Source organism: Rhineura floridana, chromosome 3 (assembly GCF_030035675.1).
Source record: "Rhineura floridana isolate rRhiFlo1 chromosome 3, rRhiFlo1.hap2, whole genome shotgun sequence".
In the NCBI taxonomy this organism is placed as follows: domain Eukaryota; kingdom Metazoa; phylum Chordata; class Lepidosauria; order Squamata; family Rhineuridae; genus Rhineura; species Rhineura floridana.
The window spans coordinates 5,459,716-5,480,822 of record NC_084482.1 but is presented as its reverse complement, the minus strand read 5'-3'; the positions used below and the strand labels follow the sequence as shown (position 1 = coordinate 5,480,822).

Sequence of the window (21,107 nt, the reverse complement as noted above, 5' to 3'; positions counted from 1 at the left end):
CCAGTGAGGGATGACTTGCCTCCATCATGGTCTGAGTAAATTTCTGCTGCTCAGCCCTGCTCCCTTGCCTCAAAGGATCTCTGTAGGCTCTGCTGCCTAGTAGGCAGAGGCCAAGAAAGCCCAAAGATGCCAGCTGAATAATCCTGCGATCATAGGGATGTTTCTGTTCCTGGGAACAGATTTAAGGTTGTATCCAACCAAGATGTCCTGTTAACGCAAGGACTTCTGCCTTTGCATCGGGACTTTCCTCTTGCACCCCCTCAAATCTTCTCTGAAGACTTGTGGTAAACCCCAGAACATATCTTGGAGGATGTATAGTATAGTGAAAGGAGAAGAAATCCCTTTGCATAGGCAGAAGTCCTTGTGCTAACAGAATGATTTCATTGGATGCAACCTTTACATGTGATTTTTATTGCAAGAACCTTTAGTAAGCTGCCCTGAGAACCTCTTGGGGCTATAAAATGGGATGTAAGTATTCTGAACAAGGGGAACAAGGAGAGGGACAACAACGGTGGTACAGAAATAGAAGAAGTTGGTTTCATTTAATTAAATTTATTTTGCAGTCAGTCATTCTAATCAATGCAATAATATATTTCCAGGCACAAAGAAATACCATCCTGGAGTCTACGGGATTAACAACTGGAGTCCGCTTAAAGTCTAAATCAAAGACACACCAGCACTTCCAGACTCTTATTATTTTCAGGTGGGATGCAAATTCAGGCTGTGCAGTTATAGTTGATGGAGGGGGGGGGGTCTCACGCAACAAACCCGCTACCCCTAAATATCAGACTTTTTGCAATAAAGAAAGTGATGGGAAATACACTGGAAAGTGTGGAATAACACTTGGTTTGATGCACCATCATCTAACTTCCCTGCAAACAAATCAGAATGAATCCTCAATAAACGGGTTTTCTGGAAGCACCCTAAGTCACATAATAGGATATAGAGTTGGCTCTTCAGCTTCAGCCCATCCAGAGACATCACAGCATCTCTGGTTCTTTCATCACAGTTAAAAAAAAGAAGAAAGGTTCCATCTGTAGCTGTATAGGAATATCTGTCAAAAACGCACAGCACAGATCTTTCTCTGACATTATATAGAGCAGCAGAAAAGGCCTGATCTGTCAAGACTTCATGATGTGATTGAAATTTAATACGTCTTCATTGTGAATGCAGCTAGCCTTTTTGATGACATCATCACCCTGCCTGGGTGTGACATCACACAGTTGAAGGAGTACTAAACAGGCCTAACCCCATCAAATACAACCAACAGCGCCCAGCTGTGTGTGTACAAACAATGTATTTTGGCTGTTATGGGGATATTAATAGAAAAGGAAGCAAATTGCCTGATGATGTCACAGTATTTAGGGCCATGGTAAGAAGAGAGGCCCAGAATAATCCACTGCCATGCTTTATCACTTGGGAGGGGTTTCTTAAAGGGACATACACACATCCCAATGCAGTCTGGAACCATGGAGGATGAATTCAGGCTGGGAAGCAGATAGAACAACACTCAAGGCAGATTTCGAGACAGTCAGAGGACCCACAGCAATCCTGCAGCATCCCACAGCCTAACCCACAGGGGCAATTCCCCCCACCTGCTTCCCCACAGCAGGTCTCAGCAAGAGATTCCCCTCCTTCCCCACTGCAGCATGCCTCCAGACAGCCCCCACAGTCCAGGGCAAGTGAGCACAGGGACATAAACTCACAGAAGAGGCAGGCGAGGGCACAGTGTGCGCAGCAGTCTGGAGGGGGAAAGAGAAAGAGGGGGAAAGATTAGAGACATAGGGAAGGCAATCAATTTCAGCACCACACCATTTCCTGTACTTTCCCAAATTGCTACTCTTCCCCTCTGTCCCCAGTGCTCTTTTAAAATTCTAATCCTAACTCAGAAACATTCCCTAGATAAACAGCTCTTCATAGGGGCAAACTGCTCTTGGACTGTGCAGCTCCAAGCTTGGTGAGGGATTGCATGGACTGGGGTAGGGAAGAAGTTCTATGTGTAGAAAGCTAACATGGTAGGGAGTAAAGTTCCAGTCCAGCCTTCTCCCTGACATGCTAGTTTTCTGTGTGCAAAGAGATACATATTAGGAGATTCAATTCCCCACAAACATACACACACTTGCATTCTGAAGCCAGGGACAATTTTACTAAATTTACCAGTGGTTTTTCTCAAGGGCCTCCCACATCCAGAGAGACATCTTGCAAGGCTTTTGCTTGCATATCTTGACATCAGAGTGCGGCTAAAGTTTTGCAAGGAGACTAGCTCTTAGAAAGCTTTCTCCCTTCATAGTCAGGGGCATGGATTGGAACTGAAAGGGAGGGCATGCTGGATTATTTCATTCTGCGATAAAATGACTGGAGGAAAAACAGAAACAGCTTGTTTCCCTCCCCACAATTTATTTCCTAACCCATAGATCAGCTGGGATTTGCTTCCCAAAGACAGAGCTGCCAATGTAAAGTAATAATGCTGCTTCTCTGATTTTGGAAAAGCTGCCCTCAGGGCACGCGTAGTGATAATTCTCTCACACTGTCTCTGAACTTCTGAGGTGCTCCATGCAAAGTGAGAGTGACAGGGACTTTAGGGCAGTGGGCCCTTTGGTGGCCTTGAGACCCCAGCAAATGCTTAGCCTCGCCAGCCTCTGTAGCAGGATCTGTGTCAACCAGGCTGGATCAGTGTCAATCTAGACATTGTATCACTAGTGATGATTCATATGCCACCAGGGTGGCTCACAATATCATAAACACAAGTTAAAAAGAGTCAAAACTGACCAAGTCAGCAACATAGTGATTAAAGAGGTGAATTAAATTAACAAAGAGAGATCAATATAACAACTATACTCTGTAACGTAGCTCTCTGGAAAAAAATATTTACAAAAGGCAGTTTTAAACAAGTTTTTTATTTATTTCAACAACTTACATATGCTTAATTACAGTTGTCTCTAATTTATCTATTTTTACAATATCCCACTCGTCCTCTAAGGAGCTCAAGGTGGCATACATTATTCTTCCTTTCCCCATTATATCCTCACAACAACCTTGTGTGGTGGGTTAGGTTGAGAGACTGTGACTGGCCCAAAGTCAACCAGTGAGCTTCATGGCTATGTGGGTATTTGAACTCACAGGCCCTTATCCCCTCTAGAATTCAGTTAAAACACCCTGAGCACATCTTACGGGAGGGTCTGGAGAACTATCCCAGGAAATGCAAATAATTCAAGCTTGCAAAGACAATTGTGCACAAAAAGACTTTGGCTTTAAAAAATTCAGATCAAATGGTGCTTACCTGCTCTAAGGATCCCAGAAGATGATAAGGTTAGTAAGAAGCATCTTTGGGAGACAGGGTTAGTCAATGATAGCACAGTTCAGACACTTCTAATGCAAGTTCTAGACAGTCGCCAGTCTGGTAGCATAACTCCAGGGCTGGCCCCTCAGACCGACAATAGCAACAGCAGCAACAGCTGAGAGGGTCAGAGCAAAACCCCAGAAACCTTGGACTGCAGGCTGACACAGGGAAGCAAGAGCAGAAAGGCCCAGATAGAAGAGGCAAGATGTCCGAAAAGCGGCAGAAGAGACAGGCTAAGAGGAGGGTGGCACACAGCTCTGTGGAAAGGAACGAGATGGTGAGGATAGACAGCAGAGCCAGTTTGGAAACATCCTTGCAACATATAATTCTCATGTATCTTTCCTCTCCAGGTCAAACTCTGAAAGTACCAGCTATGCACATCTCTACCAGAAGCCAGCTATGGATTATCATGGTGATTGGCTGGCACCAGTCAGTGAATGAGCAAAAAAGCTGGAGAACCTACTTCAAGCATAGGAGAGGAAAAACCAGTGGCAGAATCACCATTAACATTTGCTGATATGTACGTATGTTATTTCATCCAAGAAGCTGAAAGCCAGGCTCATTACAGCTGAGGAACCCACTCCGGGCCCTTTTTTTGTATTAAGGCTATCTTCATTTCCTCCTCTCTGGGTGAAGACAATTGGGAATGTCTGGCTTGAGCCACTTTAAGTTCATTAAGCACTAAGCAACAGCTAGCAGAGAGCCAGCTTATGTAATCAGAACGGTCACATGGTACAACTCTGTTGGAAAGATATCACTTAAGGCCGCAGTGGGGGATTGCATATTTAAATGCTCCCTTGTGTCAATAGTACCCTGTTCTTTAGCCTCTCTGCTTCCCAGCGTGAGTTGGCTAATGATCAAAGACTCTCTTGCCTGCCTCAGAGTACACAACATATGGGAGGTCTCCTAAGAACATAAGAAGTCCTACTGTTGCAAATAAATCAATATTGTGATGTGCTATTGCTTATGTGTGATGATTAAACAGTATCACATGTTATTATTCTTGTTAAAAATCAAAGTAAACAAACAAACCAAGCTTAGAATATAGCCAAAAAATACTAAAAGGTATTATGTGATGGAATTTTGCAAAGGTGATAAAGTCTCTGGTAGTCACTGGTTAAACTGCCCTAACCTCACAGAAAGGAGGGGCAGGGCAGGTAGAATGTAAGAAGATAGGAAGAGCCCTGCTGGATCTGACTAAACACTGAGCTGGTCCAGCATCCCATTTCCCTCAATGACCAACCAGATGACCTTGGGAAGCCCACAAGAAGGCATGAAGCCAACAGCCCTCTCCCACTATCATCATTCATATTACTATTTACAATGGTGAGGAAGGGGTTAAAGAGCCCACTGCCAGTATCAATGCTGGTGTGAGATAGTGGGTGGAACAAAATCTGGCCCTTTAGCCCTTGCCATGTTAAAAAAAACTTATTAAAATTAATGATAAAATGCACATTTAGCTGTGTGGTTTTTTTGACAAGGTACAGAGGGAACGCTGGTAAACTTTGTTGCAGTTCACACCAGTTGGATGGGGCTTAAGAGCCTTTTGCCTGTGTTTCAAATGAGCAGCTGATCTCCATAATAAAGGGAGGGCTGTGCCCAAAGCCACTGTTGCTGTCCAAGTTGGGGAGAGCAGATTTAAAAGCCTGTGCTAGAACATCAGCTTGGGTGGGAGAAAGTAGGTGAGCTGGTTAATTGGGATGATGGGGGGGGGCGGGATAGTCCTTCAGATCAGAGGCTATAGAGAGGGCTAAATGGAACCAGCTGGGGGTAACCAGTTGCTTAACCTTACCCCAAGTCCTTGCTCCCACCTTCTTTCAGAGTCTGTGGGTTTGATTCCCCATTCTTGACCTGCAAAAGCTGTATTGGGGCAAGTCAGATGGACAGGCATCAGCTCTCTGGGGCTTCATGCAGGAGTCTTTCCCTGCCCTAGCTGGCGATGCCAGGGCCTGAACCCGGAACCTTTTGCAGGGAAAGCTCTTTCTACCCCTCAGCTACAGCCCTTCCCTTAGGTTCAATCCGAAACATTCCCACTTAAAACAGGTGGTGAACCTGCGGCCCTTGTCTGTGATGACCGACTGTGCTGGCTGGAGCTGATGGAAGCCCAGCAAAGTCTGGTGAGTCATCGGCTCCCCAGCCTTGGTCTATCCTGACTGGCAGCAGCTCTGCACGGGTTCAGACAGGGGTCTCTGCCAGGAGATGCTGGGGACTGGACCTGGGACTTTTTGCAGAGAAAGCATATGCTCTGCTACCGAGCAACAGTCCTTCTCAAATGAGCTCCAATGTCACTTTTTGAGCCTGTTACTCCCCAAATTGCCACTAACATTAATTCTCCTGTGGAGCCCCACCCACTTTCCTGTGGTTCCCAAGCTCTCTCGGCCCCACATGGACTCACCATCCCCAGCCACCTCTTGGATCTGGGAAGCTGTAGATTTGCAGCTCTTCTTACTGCTGTTGGTGCAGACAGAGGTGGTGGAGCCAACGCGCTGTTTCTTTGAGACTTGTGGCTGCTGCCTCACAGAAGCCTGGGGAACCCCACAGCCATTAGTATAGTAGGTGTGACAGAGGGGTACCTTCCCTGGCTGGAAAGAGGAGTTGGTGATGCCAGTGATGATAGACTGAGGGAGCTCTGCGAAGCAATGAGAAAGCATCTGAAGCCTGGAGATGCAAGGTTGGCACTGGATGAAGGGGGCTCTAGTCCGCAAAGGTATATGCCACAATAACAATACCAATGGAAGGTTCCCTCCTGGAGCTAAGAGCAGTTTTAGGAGGGGGGCATTTTTTTCCAGACCACTGGTGGAGGGTCAGAGTTAAAAAAACCCTCCCTGTGCACTGTGGTCCCAATCCTGTTCACTTCCCCATGCCGTGGTGACTATACTTTTTTCAAAGCCATCTTTTAAAGTTAATAGTTAATGTCAAGATGTCTACATTTTTTCTTAATACAAACTTTCCCCAATGTTATTTCCCCATTTGCCCTCTGTTACTTCCCCAACCACATTTAAAGCAACTAAAGCTGCAATCCAATACATGTCTACTTAGAAGTAAGCACCACTGGGTTCAATGGGACTTACTCCCAGGTGTGTATTGGACTGCAGCCTGAGGCTGTAATCCTAACCCTGTCTACCTGGGAGTAAGCCCCACTGAATTCAATAGGACTTACTTTTGAATAGTCATAGTTAGGCTTGTGCTATTAAAAGCAAATTTAAAAAAGGCAAAAGAAGAAAAATGAAGCTAGAGAAACTTTTGTTTCTCTAAATAGTGATAAAATTAATAATGATGATCATGATGATGATGATAACATTTAAAAAAAGACAATATAAGAGGAAAGTTAAAAAAGTCTTTTGCCCTCTTCTAATAGGTGCAGTGTGACCCTCACCCTACCAACAATAATCCTATTGGCTATTTGCATTTTAAAAGCCACACATAATTGTTTTCACACAATTAACAGCAACCTGATGTCACAAGCCTTCAGCCTTAAGCAGACATTTGTAAAGCAGACTGTCAATTTGTGGAGTGGCAGGGCAAGCTGGGATCACTGTCCCTTGGGTACAGATCCAAAGTACAAAGCCGGCAAGCCTACAGCTTCTATGTGCAGAGACTCTCTGCACAAGCGTTGATCAATATGTAGAGGGCTCTAGTAAATAAATAATTGACCAGCAGGGGATTACAGACCATTACAGTAACCTGATAAAACTAAGATCTCTATTTAGGATCTTGTTTATTAGCTGAGGCTGCTTATGCACTCTTTCTTCTCCCCCCTTCCCACTTTTTATCTTACCAGTTTCAGCTTTCCCTGCTACCTGGGCAGAAGGAATAAGGGAGATCTCTTCACTGGAATTAAACTCCCCTGGCAAGTATCTCTGGTTTTCAGGAAAAGGGATGTTTCCAAAGGATTCCTCATGCTCTGGCAATGGAAAGAAGGAAGTATACTCAGGGCTCCTTCAGACAAACTATTTATTGAACATTCGTTCTGATTTGTTTGCAGGTTATATGACAATGAGCATCCATCCTGTATTCATCCCGATTTGCTTGTAGGACATTTACTTGCCTTCCCATTAATCATTCATTCATCCCACACTTTTTGATGCATTTCCCCATCACTTTCCTGAAGGTAAAAAGGCAGTTTCTTTTTAAAGTTTATCTGTTGTGCTAGAGCAACAGAGCACTTTAATCCACTTTAGCTACGCAAATGTACAATTCTGGTGTGTGCTTATACCCTTTTTGCAAAATACTGACAGTCTGGATGTGCCCTCAGACTGACACTTGCCTCTCATTTCTTACAGATGTGTGACTTAATTTGAGCCAGAGGCTGTTGAGCTTAGACTGCAATATTGCACATTACCTGGGAGAAAGTCCCATTGAATGCAGTAGGATTTACAGTAGGACTCTCTGAGCACACATGCCTAGGATTGCACTGCATGCCACCTAATCTTGTTTTTACAGCCCTGGAACATGCACAATTTAGGAAAGAGTGGGAGGGAAAGGAAGTATAATTTAGGGAAGGGTGGGCAGAGGAAGTACTCTACCCCTCCCCCATGTTTTAGACTACATGATTATTCTTCAGGATCACTTAGATTGCTGGTAAGCGGCGGTAACACAGCCAAAGCTCTGCTCACGGCTGGAGTTCGATTCCAACAAAAGGAGGAAGTCGAATCTCCGGTAAAAGGGGTCGAGGTCCACTCAGCCTTCCATCCATCTGTGGTCGGTAAAATGAGTACCTGGTATATGCTGGGGGGTAAAGAAAGGCCGGGGAAGGAACTGGCAATCCCACCCCATATATACGGTCTGCCTTGTAAACGTCAAAAGACGTCACCTTAAGAGTTGGAAACGACTCGCACTATAAGTGCCGGGACAACTTTACCTTTTATTAAAGCAACCACAAAAAATGCTCTGGGAATATACTGCAATTTTTGCAATTCACCCTTCCTGAATAAATACAAACAAGGACTTTTGAGCATCACTGTGACTCTTGTCACTCCTCTACCAAAATGTTTTTGTTCACTCTCTCTCATGCCCGCCCCCAAGCCTGAAATAGCACTACTAGGAACAAAAATCAAAGAAGAAGATGGCTTTGCCCTTCTGATGGCCTTAGAAAGGTGTAATGGCTCATGCCAAGCCTCATTCCTCTGTCCATACTCACCAAATATTCTCCCCATCACTTAGTAGCTCATTGCATCCTCTCTCTCTCTCTCTCTCTCACACACACACACTCACACACACACACACACACACACACACACACACACAGAGTTAAAGGTCAGCTTTTGGGGTATAATGAAGATTTGCATTTCTGGTATGGGTCACATTTGATCAGAAAATCTTTGTTTTGAAACTTGTAGGTGAAGATTCTGTTACAAAAAGCTGGGGCTTTCCCCCCTTTCCTCAAGTTAGAGAAGTTCTCCAGCTGGCCTTTTTACAGGGGCCATTTCCTTGTAAAGACAGAATATGCTGTGTGTTTTTTGGGGGAGGCAATATCTGTTTATTTCCAAATATATTAGCAGAGGTAGCAGATTGGGAACACTTTGCTTTGTTTCTAATCAATACACGTCCTGTAACTTCTTGCTGACATCCTGTAACTCTTTATACCACAAATGTTCGGGGGGGGGGGGTTGGGTCCCACTTTTGTTGCACTCCAGACAGCAATAATGCAGTTACATTGGGGAAGCATCACAGAACAACTAAAAAAGCAAAATGACGTGAGGAGAGTCCATTATAAATCCATCATTAACGCACTCTTATTGCATCAATGTCAATAATGTATTGCAGAACAGACCTGCAAAAAAAGCACCAGTCTGGAGGGGCCCTAAAAGTTATCCCATATTTTCCTGTACATTTCCCCATCACTTTCCTTATTGCAAAAGTCCAACCTTTTGGGGAAGTGGGTTTGTTGTGCAACAGCACCAAATCAACTTCAGTTGTACCATCTGAATTTGCCAGTATGTGATTGAATCCCACCCAAAAATAACGACAGTCTGGAAGTGCCCTAAATCTCTGAGAGACTCTAGATCTCAGAGTGGGAAACATGCATTTTGTCTGTAGCATTAACACCATGCATTGCACACTTTGCCATTTCACACAGGGCAATTAGCAAAATATATTTGGAACTGTTGATGATAGCCCATTGTAGGGCAATTATGACCAACCTTGCTAGACTCAACCCTCTGTCTAGCATCTTTCCTTGAGAGCTGACTGTAGCTGCATGCCATCTATTTATGACATTGTGTCCTATTGAGAGCATGTGAAAATTAAAAATAGCTTTCATAATTTTAAATTAATAATTCAATGATCTGATTAATCACCCCTCACATACAGCATAATAAAAGCCATATTTAAAAAATTGAATTAAAAGGAACTTAATGGAAGCGTAATTGCCCTTTTGAATTAACTGTAATTATGATTTCAGACTACAGAGCTGTAGCTGTATGCAAGTCTCATCAAACAACAGATCATAGCTTTAAATCCTCAAATTGCTTACTAGAGATTAGTCTCATTAGCTTCAAAAGTACTACCCCTAAGTAGCTGGAGGAATGTGCAGTTACAAAGTAGCTATACAATATAGATTCTGTGGCTTTTCCCCAGGAGGTGAGTAGGGGGAACTGTGCAGCCCTCAAGTCTCCGGCAGAATACTCCTTCCCAGCACTGAGAGCACTAAATGCACTTGCTGGGAAAATAGCAATTTTGGTCTGTGCATGCACAGCTCTCCCACAATAACTTGCGATAGAGATGCCACTTGCCCAATGCATTTTTGATGCTTGAGCTAGAAAATCCAAACAACACCTCCGAACCACTAATCAACAACCAGCATGGGAGGCTTGTGGTATAGCGCAGGGTGTGTACTGCCCAACCTGTAATCATTCTGAACACACACCTTCAAAGTTGTAGCCCAGTCCCTTTTGCATTCCTTACATTCATATTCAGGCACAACTCAGTGTCCCAGCTCAGGAAAATGGCAACAGCTCAAGGGGAAAGTCTAGCAGAATGACAGCTACCACCACCACCACCCCACCCTCCAGATTCACTCTGATTCCACCTGATTCACTCTGCTTCACAGCAGGGGCAGCCCAGCAAGTCTCTACCAGTTAACACTGGTTGCACCTACAACCAGCCCAACTGTATAATGTATTGGGTGGCGGTGGTTATGAACCAACATGATTTGTTGGGGGATGGAGGAACTGGCTTTGCTTCTTGCTTTTCCCAAAACTGGCCAAAGATAAAATACACACAAAAAAAGTGGCTTAAAATGTTTTTCTGGTTGCAGTGGACGCTGGAGCCCATTAAGACTGGCAGGGTGGGAGGCAAGGAGACCAATCCTAGGTGGAGTCAGAGCCGTTGATAGGCTGTAAGTAAGAGGGCAGGCAGATGAGGCCCAGTCCCCACTGTTTGGCAACACTGACTGGGTTGGCAGACTGTCTTGCGCTAGGCCAAGTATATTGTTTTATATTGTATTTTGTATTGTTGTACGTCGCCCAGAGTGTCCGTTAATTCAGACAGATGGGCGACTAACAAATAAAATTTTATTATTATTATTATTAAGTCCTTCTGTGACAAGTCTCATTGCACCTCCTTTCCATTGCTCATGTTCATCCTTTGCTATGGCGAGCAATAACTATTTACCTAAGGAGGGTGTTACATGTGTAAGGAGGGTGATCATGGAGAGAATTGCAGTGCCTGAATAATCCATGAGGTTTACCTGTAATCCAGAAGAATAGACTAAATTAAATGGTCAAGTTTCTTACCTGAACCTGGAGTGATGTTTGTAGTCTCCACTGTGTCCCTTCTAGATTCTGTCTTTGTTCCATCAGGCCTGCTAGGGACACCTGAGTTGATAGCTGACATCTGGGAACTAAAAATATGGATTGGAGAGAGAGAAAATCAAATAAGTCTTTTCTCACATTGAATTATGTTCAGTGCCAAACAGTCTCTACCCCCATCTCTCACCATCATTCATTTATATTTATTTACTTACAACATTTATAGTCACTAGGGTGGCCGACTTTACAGAAGCCAGTCCTCTATTTGGAGGACTGCCTAGTCCAAGTCTGGTTTCAAGATAAAGAACTCTAAGAAGGGAGAGCAGGGAGGGGGGTCTTGAAGCTGCCCATCAATTATTAGTACCTGGACAGAAGACTGAACAGGCACACAGGTCACCTAGTCGCAGCCTCCTCTACTATAGCAAGATGTGTTTCCAATTTGTAAATGTTTCCAATTTTGGATCTATATGTACATGTGCAAATCTGCCCCATTTCCCCTACTCTATGCTGATGCATTTCTTCCCTTTTAGTGATGCCTACGCTATAGGTATCCTATAGCATATAGTTCTCAAGACTCCATTTTCATTGTACAATCTTACCAGTTTTGACTGTTGCAATGCAGGCAGCTGACCTGAACGACTGTTTTAGGCTCTGCACACCAAGACAGCTGCTTCCCTCCCTAAAAAGACAGAGAGACTAAAGAAGCAAATGGGAGGCAATAACACTATCAATCTCTTTTACTGGGAAATCAGAAGTATTACTCAAATAATGTATGTGAAGTGTTTTGTGGAACCCTTGACATGTGCTATAGAAATGTCATAGTTCTTCATGCCATGGCCTTACACATCTGTACTTCCCTATATTATGATCACACTTGTAAAGAGCAATTCCCCTGAATTACCTGCATTACCTGCAGGCTACCAGGCAGGGGAAAGTTTGTAATTTGAAACAGGTATTCTTTCTCTCCAACCCACCTTTTTCAGACCATCAATATAGTACAGTTGCAATATGCCACCATTGGTGATGCCTTTGGCTGTCATAGGTATGTGTTGGGACTAGCAGGATAGTAAAACAAAAAAAAGTAGGCAAGGATATTTTAGTGGACTAAGGACATCAGAGCATGGAAGGAGCGGAACTGCGACTTCATGTGAGCCAGGATTTAGCAAGACACACAGGATAATCCTATGCATGTTTACTTAGAAGTCCCATTGTGTTCAATGGGATTTACTGTCATGTAAATGTGTAACAGCATAAGAACTACCCTGCTGGATCAAACCAAAGGCCCATCTAGTCTGGCATCCTGTACTCACAGTAACCAAGCACATACCTATGGGAAGCCCACAAGCAAGATGTGAGTGCAACAGTCCCTCTCCCCGCTTACCATTCCTACCAACTGGTATTCAGAGGCATGCTGCCTCCAACAGTGGATTGGAGTGCATAAGATTACAACCATAGTCTTGGAAGCTGTTTCAAAGGCCTATGTATACCACTGAGCATGTGAAATAATACTAAGTAGAATAACCCTATGTGCAGAGGGCTTTTCTCTTATCAAAGCTCACACACATTGTAACATAGGGAACGAAGGTTTCCAGGTGAGTGAGGCTCACTTTTTACCAGAACTGATCCCCAAATGTATTTTTTTAAACTACTGGCATTTGCTATATAGTAATGGAAATGGAAGATCCTCCATGGCACAGAGTGGTAAGCGGCAGTAACGCAGCCAAAGCTCTGCTCACGGCCGGAGTTCGATTCCAACGGAAGGAGGAAGTCGAATCTCCAGTAAAAGGGGTCGAGGTCCACTCAGACTTCCATCCATCTGTGGTCGGTAAAATGAGTACCCGGCATATGCTGGGGGGTAAAGAAAGGCCGGGGAAGGAACTGGCAATCCCACCCCATATATACGGTCTGCCTAGTAAACATCTCAAGACGACACCCTAAGAGTCAGAAACGACTCACACTATAAGTGTGGGGACACCTTTACCTTTAATGGAAACGGAGTGGAAGAGGCTGACAGCATAATCCTATGCCTGTCTACAATCCTATACTTACCTGGGTGTAAGTCTCATTGAGAGAGCCAGTGTGGTATAGTGGTTAGAGTGTTGGACTATGACCTGGGAGATCAGGGTTTGAATCCCCACACAGCCCTGAAGCTCACTGGGTGACCTTGGGCCAGTCACTGCCTCTCAGCCTCAGAGGAAGGCAATGGTAAACCCCCTCTGAATACCGCTTACCATGAAAACCCTATTCATAGGGTCACCATAAATTGGTATTGATGTGAAGACAATCCACTTCCACTTCCACAAGTCTCATTGAATTCAAGGAGACTTACACCAGGTAGTACAGTATTGGAGTCAAAGGCTCCATGGGCAGCCTGGAAAGGGCCTTTTATAGCTCATGGGTTACCTACTGAGGAATAAAAGGGTCTTCCACTAGGCAGGGGTGAAAAACCTGTGACCCTCCAGAGGGTGTTGGACTACAGCTCCCATCATCCTTGACCATTGGCCATGCTGACTGAGGCTGATGGGAGTTGGGAATCCCAGTGTCTGGAGGGCCACAGGAACCTGTGGTTCTCCATCCCAGCACTAGGCATTCTCCAACTGTCAGAAGTGAGCTAGTGCACCAGATGTCTTAAAACAATCAAAGCCATAGGGCCAGCCCTACCATTAGGTAGAGTGAGGCATAGCCACCTCAGGTTGCTGACTTTGGGTGTCATCATGAAAGGGCATTTTCATTTAGTTTATTTTTAGTTGCATTTTTTACTCCTAGGAAAAGGTGCTTGTGGGATTTTCTTGGATACTATGCACCTTGATAGGGTGAGGTGGGGATACCATTGGCTCTTCTACGTCAGGCATCAAAGGCTGTGTACGGACCATATATAAAGCACACTGCTCCCCCAAAGAATTCTAGGAACTGTCGTTTATTCCCCACTGAGCTACAATTCCCAGCATCACTACTGTTCCCAGGATTCATTGCGGGAAGTCATGTGCTTTAAATTTGTGGTGTGCGTATGCTGCCAAAATGTCTTGGCCTAGCCCTGCCAAAGAACCCTGCCTAATCTTGGGAGAAAAGAGAGAGTCAAGAAAAGGGGCTCATTGCGGTAAATTTCAGCTTGGCTGATACAGTGGGGATGGGCCACGACATAAATCTGGACTCTCCAACAGTCTACTCTGTTGAAGGGGTAGGCCGGCTGCCCCTGAAAGACTGGAGGGAAGGAAACTGGGCTCTCACTTTTTTTCTGGGATAGATGGATCAGCCTGGCTAAATACCACCACTGATCTGAAACCGGAAAAAGAGATGGCATTAGCACTAACAGCCAGCTGCAATTAAGGCAAAGCATTTTGGATTTAAGCCTACCACGATGGGCCCTTTCGAAGTCAACTTCAAATGAGTATTGTGTGTATATCCATTTAACTGGGTTATAGGATCAGGTTGTACATGTGCAGCAGGGAGCTGAGGCTGATGCAGAGATGAAAGGCGCAAGGGGCTCAGAGGTGAGGCTGCTGCTGGGTTGTGGTTTCCTGAGCTCTCCCCATCCTCCCAACCAATCCAATCAGTTCAAAGCCCTGGGAGGGGGAAACAGGAAACAACAGGCCCATTAACCTCCCACCCCACTGGGGCTAGAATAACAGGGGAAGGCAAAACAGCAGGAATAAAAGCGTAGAGGCTGGGAGGGGACCAACTCCAGGGTTTTTGAGCAGGGAGGGCAGCATAGTTTTAGTGGGCTGGAGTGGAGGATAGGAGTCTGAGAAACTTTTTTTTCCTGGTGGGGGTTCTGTGCCTTTAATAGATGAATGACCGGCAGAAATTCAATAGCAGAATCTTTTCCCAGTTACAAAGACACAGATGAAGAACAGGATCACCTGGTAAATTTTGGTTTCTTGAGTCTATTTTAAAAGCATACAAGCTCATGGGGGAATACAAAAGTCTGGTTCGCCTAACCTGTACCCTACTGAGCAGCACTCTCTCATTGAAATCAATGAGACTTAAAAGTGCTCCACTCTGAGTGGATTGTGCCCAGCATTTTCAGGTCTGGTCTGTCCTCCATGTTCCTGTATTTCCCTCTGTAGACTCTGCTTTTTGATTTTTGTTTAAATCGGCTTTAAATTGGCTCATCTTATAGCAGTGAGGTAGCCACTGTCCTCCTGGGTAAGGGATATGGAGTAACAGTTACAATTAAGTTGGCTGTAGCTGAACATTTGTGCCACAGTCAACCACTTAATCTGAAAGATGCCCTGGCACTTGTTGTGTTATAGCATTGCTAATCTATCCACCTCCTTACTGACCCTCCAGAGACTGGGTAGTACAACAAAGCACATGCATGTGCTTTTGCTAATATCACATCTGTAATATGTAACCCATGGTAATTGCTGCCTGTTTCTATGCACAGATTCTCATTTATTTGCTACTTGTAAGTAGGGATGTAGGAGAAATTACCTAATTTGCACATTCTGAAACAAGCTGCAAACCATAACACAAGCATTCTTCAAAATTTGCACTTCTCTGAATTTTGCAATGGAATTCTCCAGCCAAGTAATCCATACAAAAATTCATATGCTAGTGTAAAGTATGCATATAAATGCATATATTGATGAAAAAACATAGAAAAATGCATTATATTAGAGGAAATTATTCTGCAAAATGTGTATATTAGGGAAGAATGCATGCGAAAGTGTGTATATTAGGAGTAATTCACACTAAAAGGCTGATGAATTTTCATAAGGACTTTTTTAAAAAAATTGCAAACTGATGTGGAACTGTCTGAAGACTGGAAAGATGAGAAACTGAGAGAAACCAAAAGGGATAGATGTGCCCATTCCTACTTGTGAGCCACCGTCTTAAGGTAGTGTTGAGGCTATTTGAGGCTAGACCTCTGAGAGACCAAATGCAGGACTCTCTTTTTTAAAAAGGTAGGGTTCCCAATACATCCAAGACCCCAATAAACTTGGGGTGCGGGCTTGGAGGCCTCTCTTCTAGTCCATGTTTGCACACCTTGAATCCTTTAACTTTTCTCACTCTTCATAGAGATACATTTTGCCCAAATTCTTTGCAGCAACAGAATTTCGGTTGAATCCTAATGGCTATTTTGTAATGTGCCCTTTCAGTATTTGAAGTTGGGTCCCCACCACAACAGACCACATCAACAGAGACAAGCCCATGGTAACAACAACCAGTTCATAGAAACATACAAAGCTACCTTATACCAAGCTAGATCACTGGTCCATGTAGCTCAACAATGTCTACTCTGACTGGCATCAGCTCTTCAGTATTTCAGGATTCTTTCTCAAATCGACTTGGAGATGCCAGGGATTGAACCTGGGACCTCCTGCCTACAAAGCGGATGCACTATCACTGAGCTATGCCCCTTCCCCTGCTTCAAGCAATGGTATAAGCAAAGATGGCTTTACCCAGAGCTAAGAGAAAGGGCTATTTTAAACCAAACTGCTTGAGCTGGCAAATTCTAAGTGCCATTCAGGGTGGCAGACTGTGCACAGACTAGAGACCACAAGTATATTGCACAATATACACTTGGCTGACATAATAATAATAAAAATAATAAGTCTGTACAAGAAAAATTAGCTGCAAACTTCTCTACAAACCTGCTAAATGGAAATGCATAGATGCATGCAAAAGGAGGTCCCATAGCAACACGCAAACTTCCAGACTCCTGTCAAAAGGTAAGCACGCATGGAAGGTTTTTAGAAATAACTGCTAGGTTCACAGTAACACAGGCAAATGTCAGGATGAAGGATAAAGGATTGGGTGTTAAGAAAGCAACAACTGCTAGAGAATCTGTGTTCCAATGAAACCCTGATTTACCTGCAAGAGGCTCAGGCCACAGGAATAGACAGGTTTCCTTTTCAGTCCTCTGCGGCCCTTTGCCACGCTCTCTGCATGCAAGCCATGCACCCCTCGCCGTTTGGCACAGGCTCCTCTCAGTTTGTCTTTCACACTCGGTCCATTCCGGACTGGCTGATGCTCCAAACTAATATGTCGTCATAACATCCTGATTGTAGCTCAGCCTGATAGCTGCGGAGGGAAACCAATATCATATCACATAAAGTAGCCACTCCCATCCCCCTGCTTTGGTGCTGGGCTGGGGTCCAGAGAGCAGGAGGGTGAGGTTCAGTTTGAGAGAGAGACGTTTTATCTCGACACGAAATTCCATCAGACTAGAAGCCTTGCTCCACCCAAGATGCCACTGAATCTCAGTGCCTGGCATAATAAAATGCTGCTACCCCCCACCTCCCAACTACAGAATGAGCAGCTGCGCCTCAACACTGGTCTCCTGGAATAGAGCAGATTCATCTCAAGCCATTTTGTTGCCCTCAGCAATTTAAAGTGTGCAGCTGTATCTTGCTGTGATTGGGGTGTGTGTGCGTGTGTATATTTCCTTTCCAAGGTTTTTCCCAAACTGCAGACCCTTTTTGTATGTTTCATGCTGTTACTATTTTTATTACTATCTATCAGTCACTTTTATACAATAAAAAAACTCAAAGCGACTTGACAAAATAAAATATGATATATAAAAACAACTTAAAACCAGAAAAAACAATGACAATACAAAACCCATATCATTTATTGTTTTGTTACATTTTTGTCTCTCCCTTACTCCGAGGAATGCAGAGCAGCTATCATGATTTTTCTCCCCCACCCCATTTTATCCTCACAACCCTGCAAGGTAGATTACATCAAGAGAGGGTGAAGCTCAGTGTAGATTTGAAAATGAGTCTCCCCAGTCTTTGTCTGGTGCTCTGACCACTATATCATATAGAAAAAGGAAGAGATCTTTCCAGTTTATTAAAATGAATTTGATACGTTCACTTGTACTGAATGAGAGGAAGTGGAAAACAGGCTAACACAGTTGCCTGCACTATGTTGTCCTAAGGGGGGGGGGGGAGGAGAGATTGTGTTCTCCCAAGATAATTGTCTCAATTAGCTTAGAATCACTGGGATTCTAGATTTCCCAGGCAGGGGCCTTTACTGTTTTTTGGAATTTGCCTGCCCTGATATAGCAGTGGTTCAGAGCACCACTGGGAAAACCTTACCGTTCAAATCTAACCACACCTTGATTTCACTAGGTAGCCCCAGGCAAGGAATTGTTTCCCATACTTAGCAGCATGGGGATAATAATACCTGCCTACCTTAAAGGACTGTTGTAACGATTATTGTGATGTGAAGTACTTTGAACACTTAGTGGAAAGTGCAATATATAAATGGTCAGTATTACCCTCTCTCCCAAATTAGCTGGCTCATATTGGACAACTGTCCTTTGTATCAAGCAGGCCCTCGCCAACCTGGTGCCCTTCAACTGCTGGCTGGGCCTGATAGAAGTTACAGTCTAAAACATCTGGAGGGCACCAGGTTGACGAGGGCTGGTACAAAGAGCTGCTCCCCCCCCCTCCATAGTCAGCTATATCTCACACTGGACAAGGGATTTCTGCATATTGCATTGCATTCATATTATAACCATTACTATTTTCCTACAGGACCTAAACCTATACAAAGCAATTGTAAATCAGGGGATCTTCTGATAAAATACTGACTCATCCCCACAGCTCTCTGTGACCTTCTGGCTCCTACCTTTGAGAAATCCTGTGTGTATTGTTATAGGGGTGGGAAGCCTCAAGCCCAAGGGCCTCTCTCCCCAGCCCCACCTCTCTTCCCAGGCCAAACCATTTTGCCCTTGGTTTGCACCCCCCTGGGGTGTTTTTTGCCTGGCTGGCATGTGCCCTCTGCTAATGCCTCTTGCTTGCCTATGGAGGATAGAGAGGGGTGTATGAGTGGGTAGAAACTAGCCTACTGTTCCAAGGTAACATTGCATTTGTTCCTCTGCCCACTTTTGCCTCTGGCCCCACCCAGCGCTGGCATGAGGTCCCTGGAAGGGTGCCCCGAAGGGAAGGTGGCCCTCACGCTGCAAACGATTCCCCAGCCCTACATTACTACATCCTAAAGTATTATCTGCTTCTGGGCATCCCATGCCACTAAATGACTCTTACCTGAGACAAAGCTGATCATAAGTGCTGAGCTCTCCGGGAAGGATGTGCCCTTCACCTTACATGTGGACAACAGCAACAACATTTTTTTGACAGGTAAGCAAATCAATAGATTGCGAGGGCAAGGAGAAGGAATCAAGAAAAGAAATGTTTGAACTTTGAGGGGTAGTTAAGATGCAATGAATGCCATGCCCTTGAGGTTGGTCCTGAAGCTGCAGCTGGTGCAAAATGCGGTGGCAAGACTGCTCACTGGGACAGGGTATCGCCACCATGTCACCCTGCTGCTGAAAGAATTGCACTGGCTGCCCATTTCCTACCAGGCCAAGTTCAAGGTTCTAGTTTTGGTGTACAAAGCCCTACATAGTTTGGGACCAGGATACCTGAAAGACCGTCTTACCCCTTATATACCCAGCCAATCACTGTGCTCTGCGGGTGAGGGCCTTCTGCAGATATATTATCGTCTGCTAATGTGCATTAGGGAAAGAGCTGAAGTTGTGAGAGAGCATCTGCTTTGCCAATAAAATGTCCCAGATTCAGTTCTCAGCATCTCCAGGTAATGGTAGGAGAGACCCCTGTTTGAAGCCCTGGAGAGCCTCTGCCACTCAGTGTAGGCCAGCCTTCCCCAACTTGGTGCCCTACAGATGTTTTACTATAACTCCCATAATCCCCAGCCATTGGCTAGCTGTCAGGGATGATTGAAGATGTAGTCCAAAACATCTGGAGAGCACCAGGTTGGGAAAGGCTGGTGTAGGCAACACTAAGCAATGGTCACAGCCTTTACCATCCTTTGCATCCCCAGATGTTGCTGGACTACAATCCCCATTATTCCTGACCATTAGCCATGCTGACTGGGGCTGATGGGAGTTGTACCACCACAACATCTGGTGACCCAAAGGCTAGGAAAGGCTGGTCTATAAGGCAACTTGCTATGTTCCTAATCTTTGCAGATAAAACAGCTGTTGAAGATGCAGGAGCAGACACTGGTTTTAAAAAAGAAGTTGGCAACCCTGCGCTCTAAAGAAAGCAGCAGCCCAAAAGCATGACAGCACTGGACAGTATAACAGTTCCCCCACCCTCATCTCACAGGCAGCTGCATCACCCAGTGAACATATAAAGTGCAGGTTGCACACCAGAGGCAACTGCATCTGAGGATTAGGTTGGTGGGAAGTTGGGAGATTCAAAGAGAGCTGTGTGGGAGACCAAAAGACATAAGCACAGCATAAGAGGTAATGGATTCGACCATAAGTAATTCATCCCACTTAGGAGAGTGTGAGAGCTGGTCTCCAAGGGGTGGGTTATACCTCCCAGAGCCCCAGGCCAGGCTAGGATTACTTACAGATTTCTAAAGAGCCATTAACTTGAGGTGGAATGGGAAACAGGCCAGGAAAGCTCAGCATCCACTCACTCACTTGATTGCTGGAGGCTGGAACAGAGAATCATAGCTGCAGCTTAGCAAGGATAGCTGGGGAGGCAGGTACATGTGTGTTTGTGTGGGCTGCCACGGAGGGGCTTGGGCTGGGGCTGGGATGACAGAGGTGCTGCAAGTGGTATCCAGAAATGCTGTGTCTCGTTTGATCCCAAGAGCATCACCAGAAGGAAGAAAACCTCTGTGTTTATTGCAGGATGAGTCCAGGCCAATCCCATCATGCACCACACCAGTCTCCTGCCACCCCCCGCCTTAATTCCTAAATGAGTCATTATATCTCCATGGTGACGGATGCTGCAGAAAGCAAAATTATAATAACTGTTTGGGAGAAGGACAGAGAGTATAGTATAGTTGTGTAGTATGGGTGTAAGTATGAAATGACAAGGCACAATATTCCAAAATCTACTTGAGTTTGTGTTTTTTGCAGAAGGGCTAGCAACGTCTCTCTGTATAAATTTGAGAATCGCTATGAAGTAGGCTGTTGTTATTGTCAACCCCTTGTAAAGCAACAAGATTTATAAAAGTTAACCAGGTTAAATATTGGAGAGAAGGCTCTTCCTAAAAGAATGATGATGATGATGATGATATTTAGAAGT

The 21,107-nt window shown here is 44.7% G+C and overlaps 1 protein-coding gene across 2 annotated transcripts; it reads right to left on the bottom strand.

Moving 5' to 3' along the window:
- Nucleotides 1-549: 549 nt before the first annotated feature.
- Nucleotides 550-17,071, bottom strand: LOC133382011 (myoD family inhibitor domain-containing protein-like). 2 transcript variants are annotated; one of them, XM_061621657.1, is made up of 6 exons: nucleotides 16,909-17,071; nucleotides 11,691-11,770; nucleotides 11,077-11,183; nucleotides 7,119-7,244; nucleotides 5,736-5,969; nucleotides 550-1,742 (listed from the first exon to the last, which is right to left on the bottom strand). In XM_061621657.1, the coding sequence occupies exons 3-6, from the start codon at nucleotides 11,174-11,176 to the stop codon at nucleotides 1,483-1,485; spliced, it is 720 nt and encodes a 239-aa protein (XP_061477641.1). In that variant the 5' UTR covers nucleotides 11,177-11,183; nucleotides 11,691-11,770; nucleotides 16,909-17,071; the 3' UTR covers nucleotides 550-1,482. The 2 variants fall into 2 exon arrangements, with proteins under 2 accessions (XP_061477641.1, XP_061477642.1); XM_061621658.1 differs by lacking the exon at nucleotides 11,691-11,770.
- Between the last annotated feature and the right edge of the window lie 4,036 nt (nucleotides 17,072-21,107).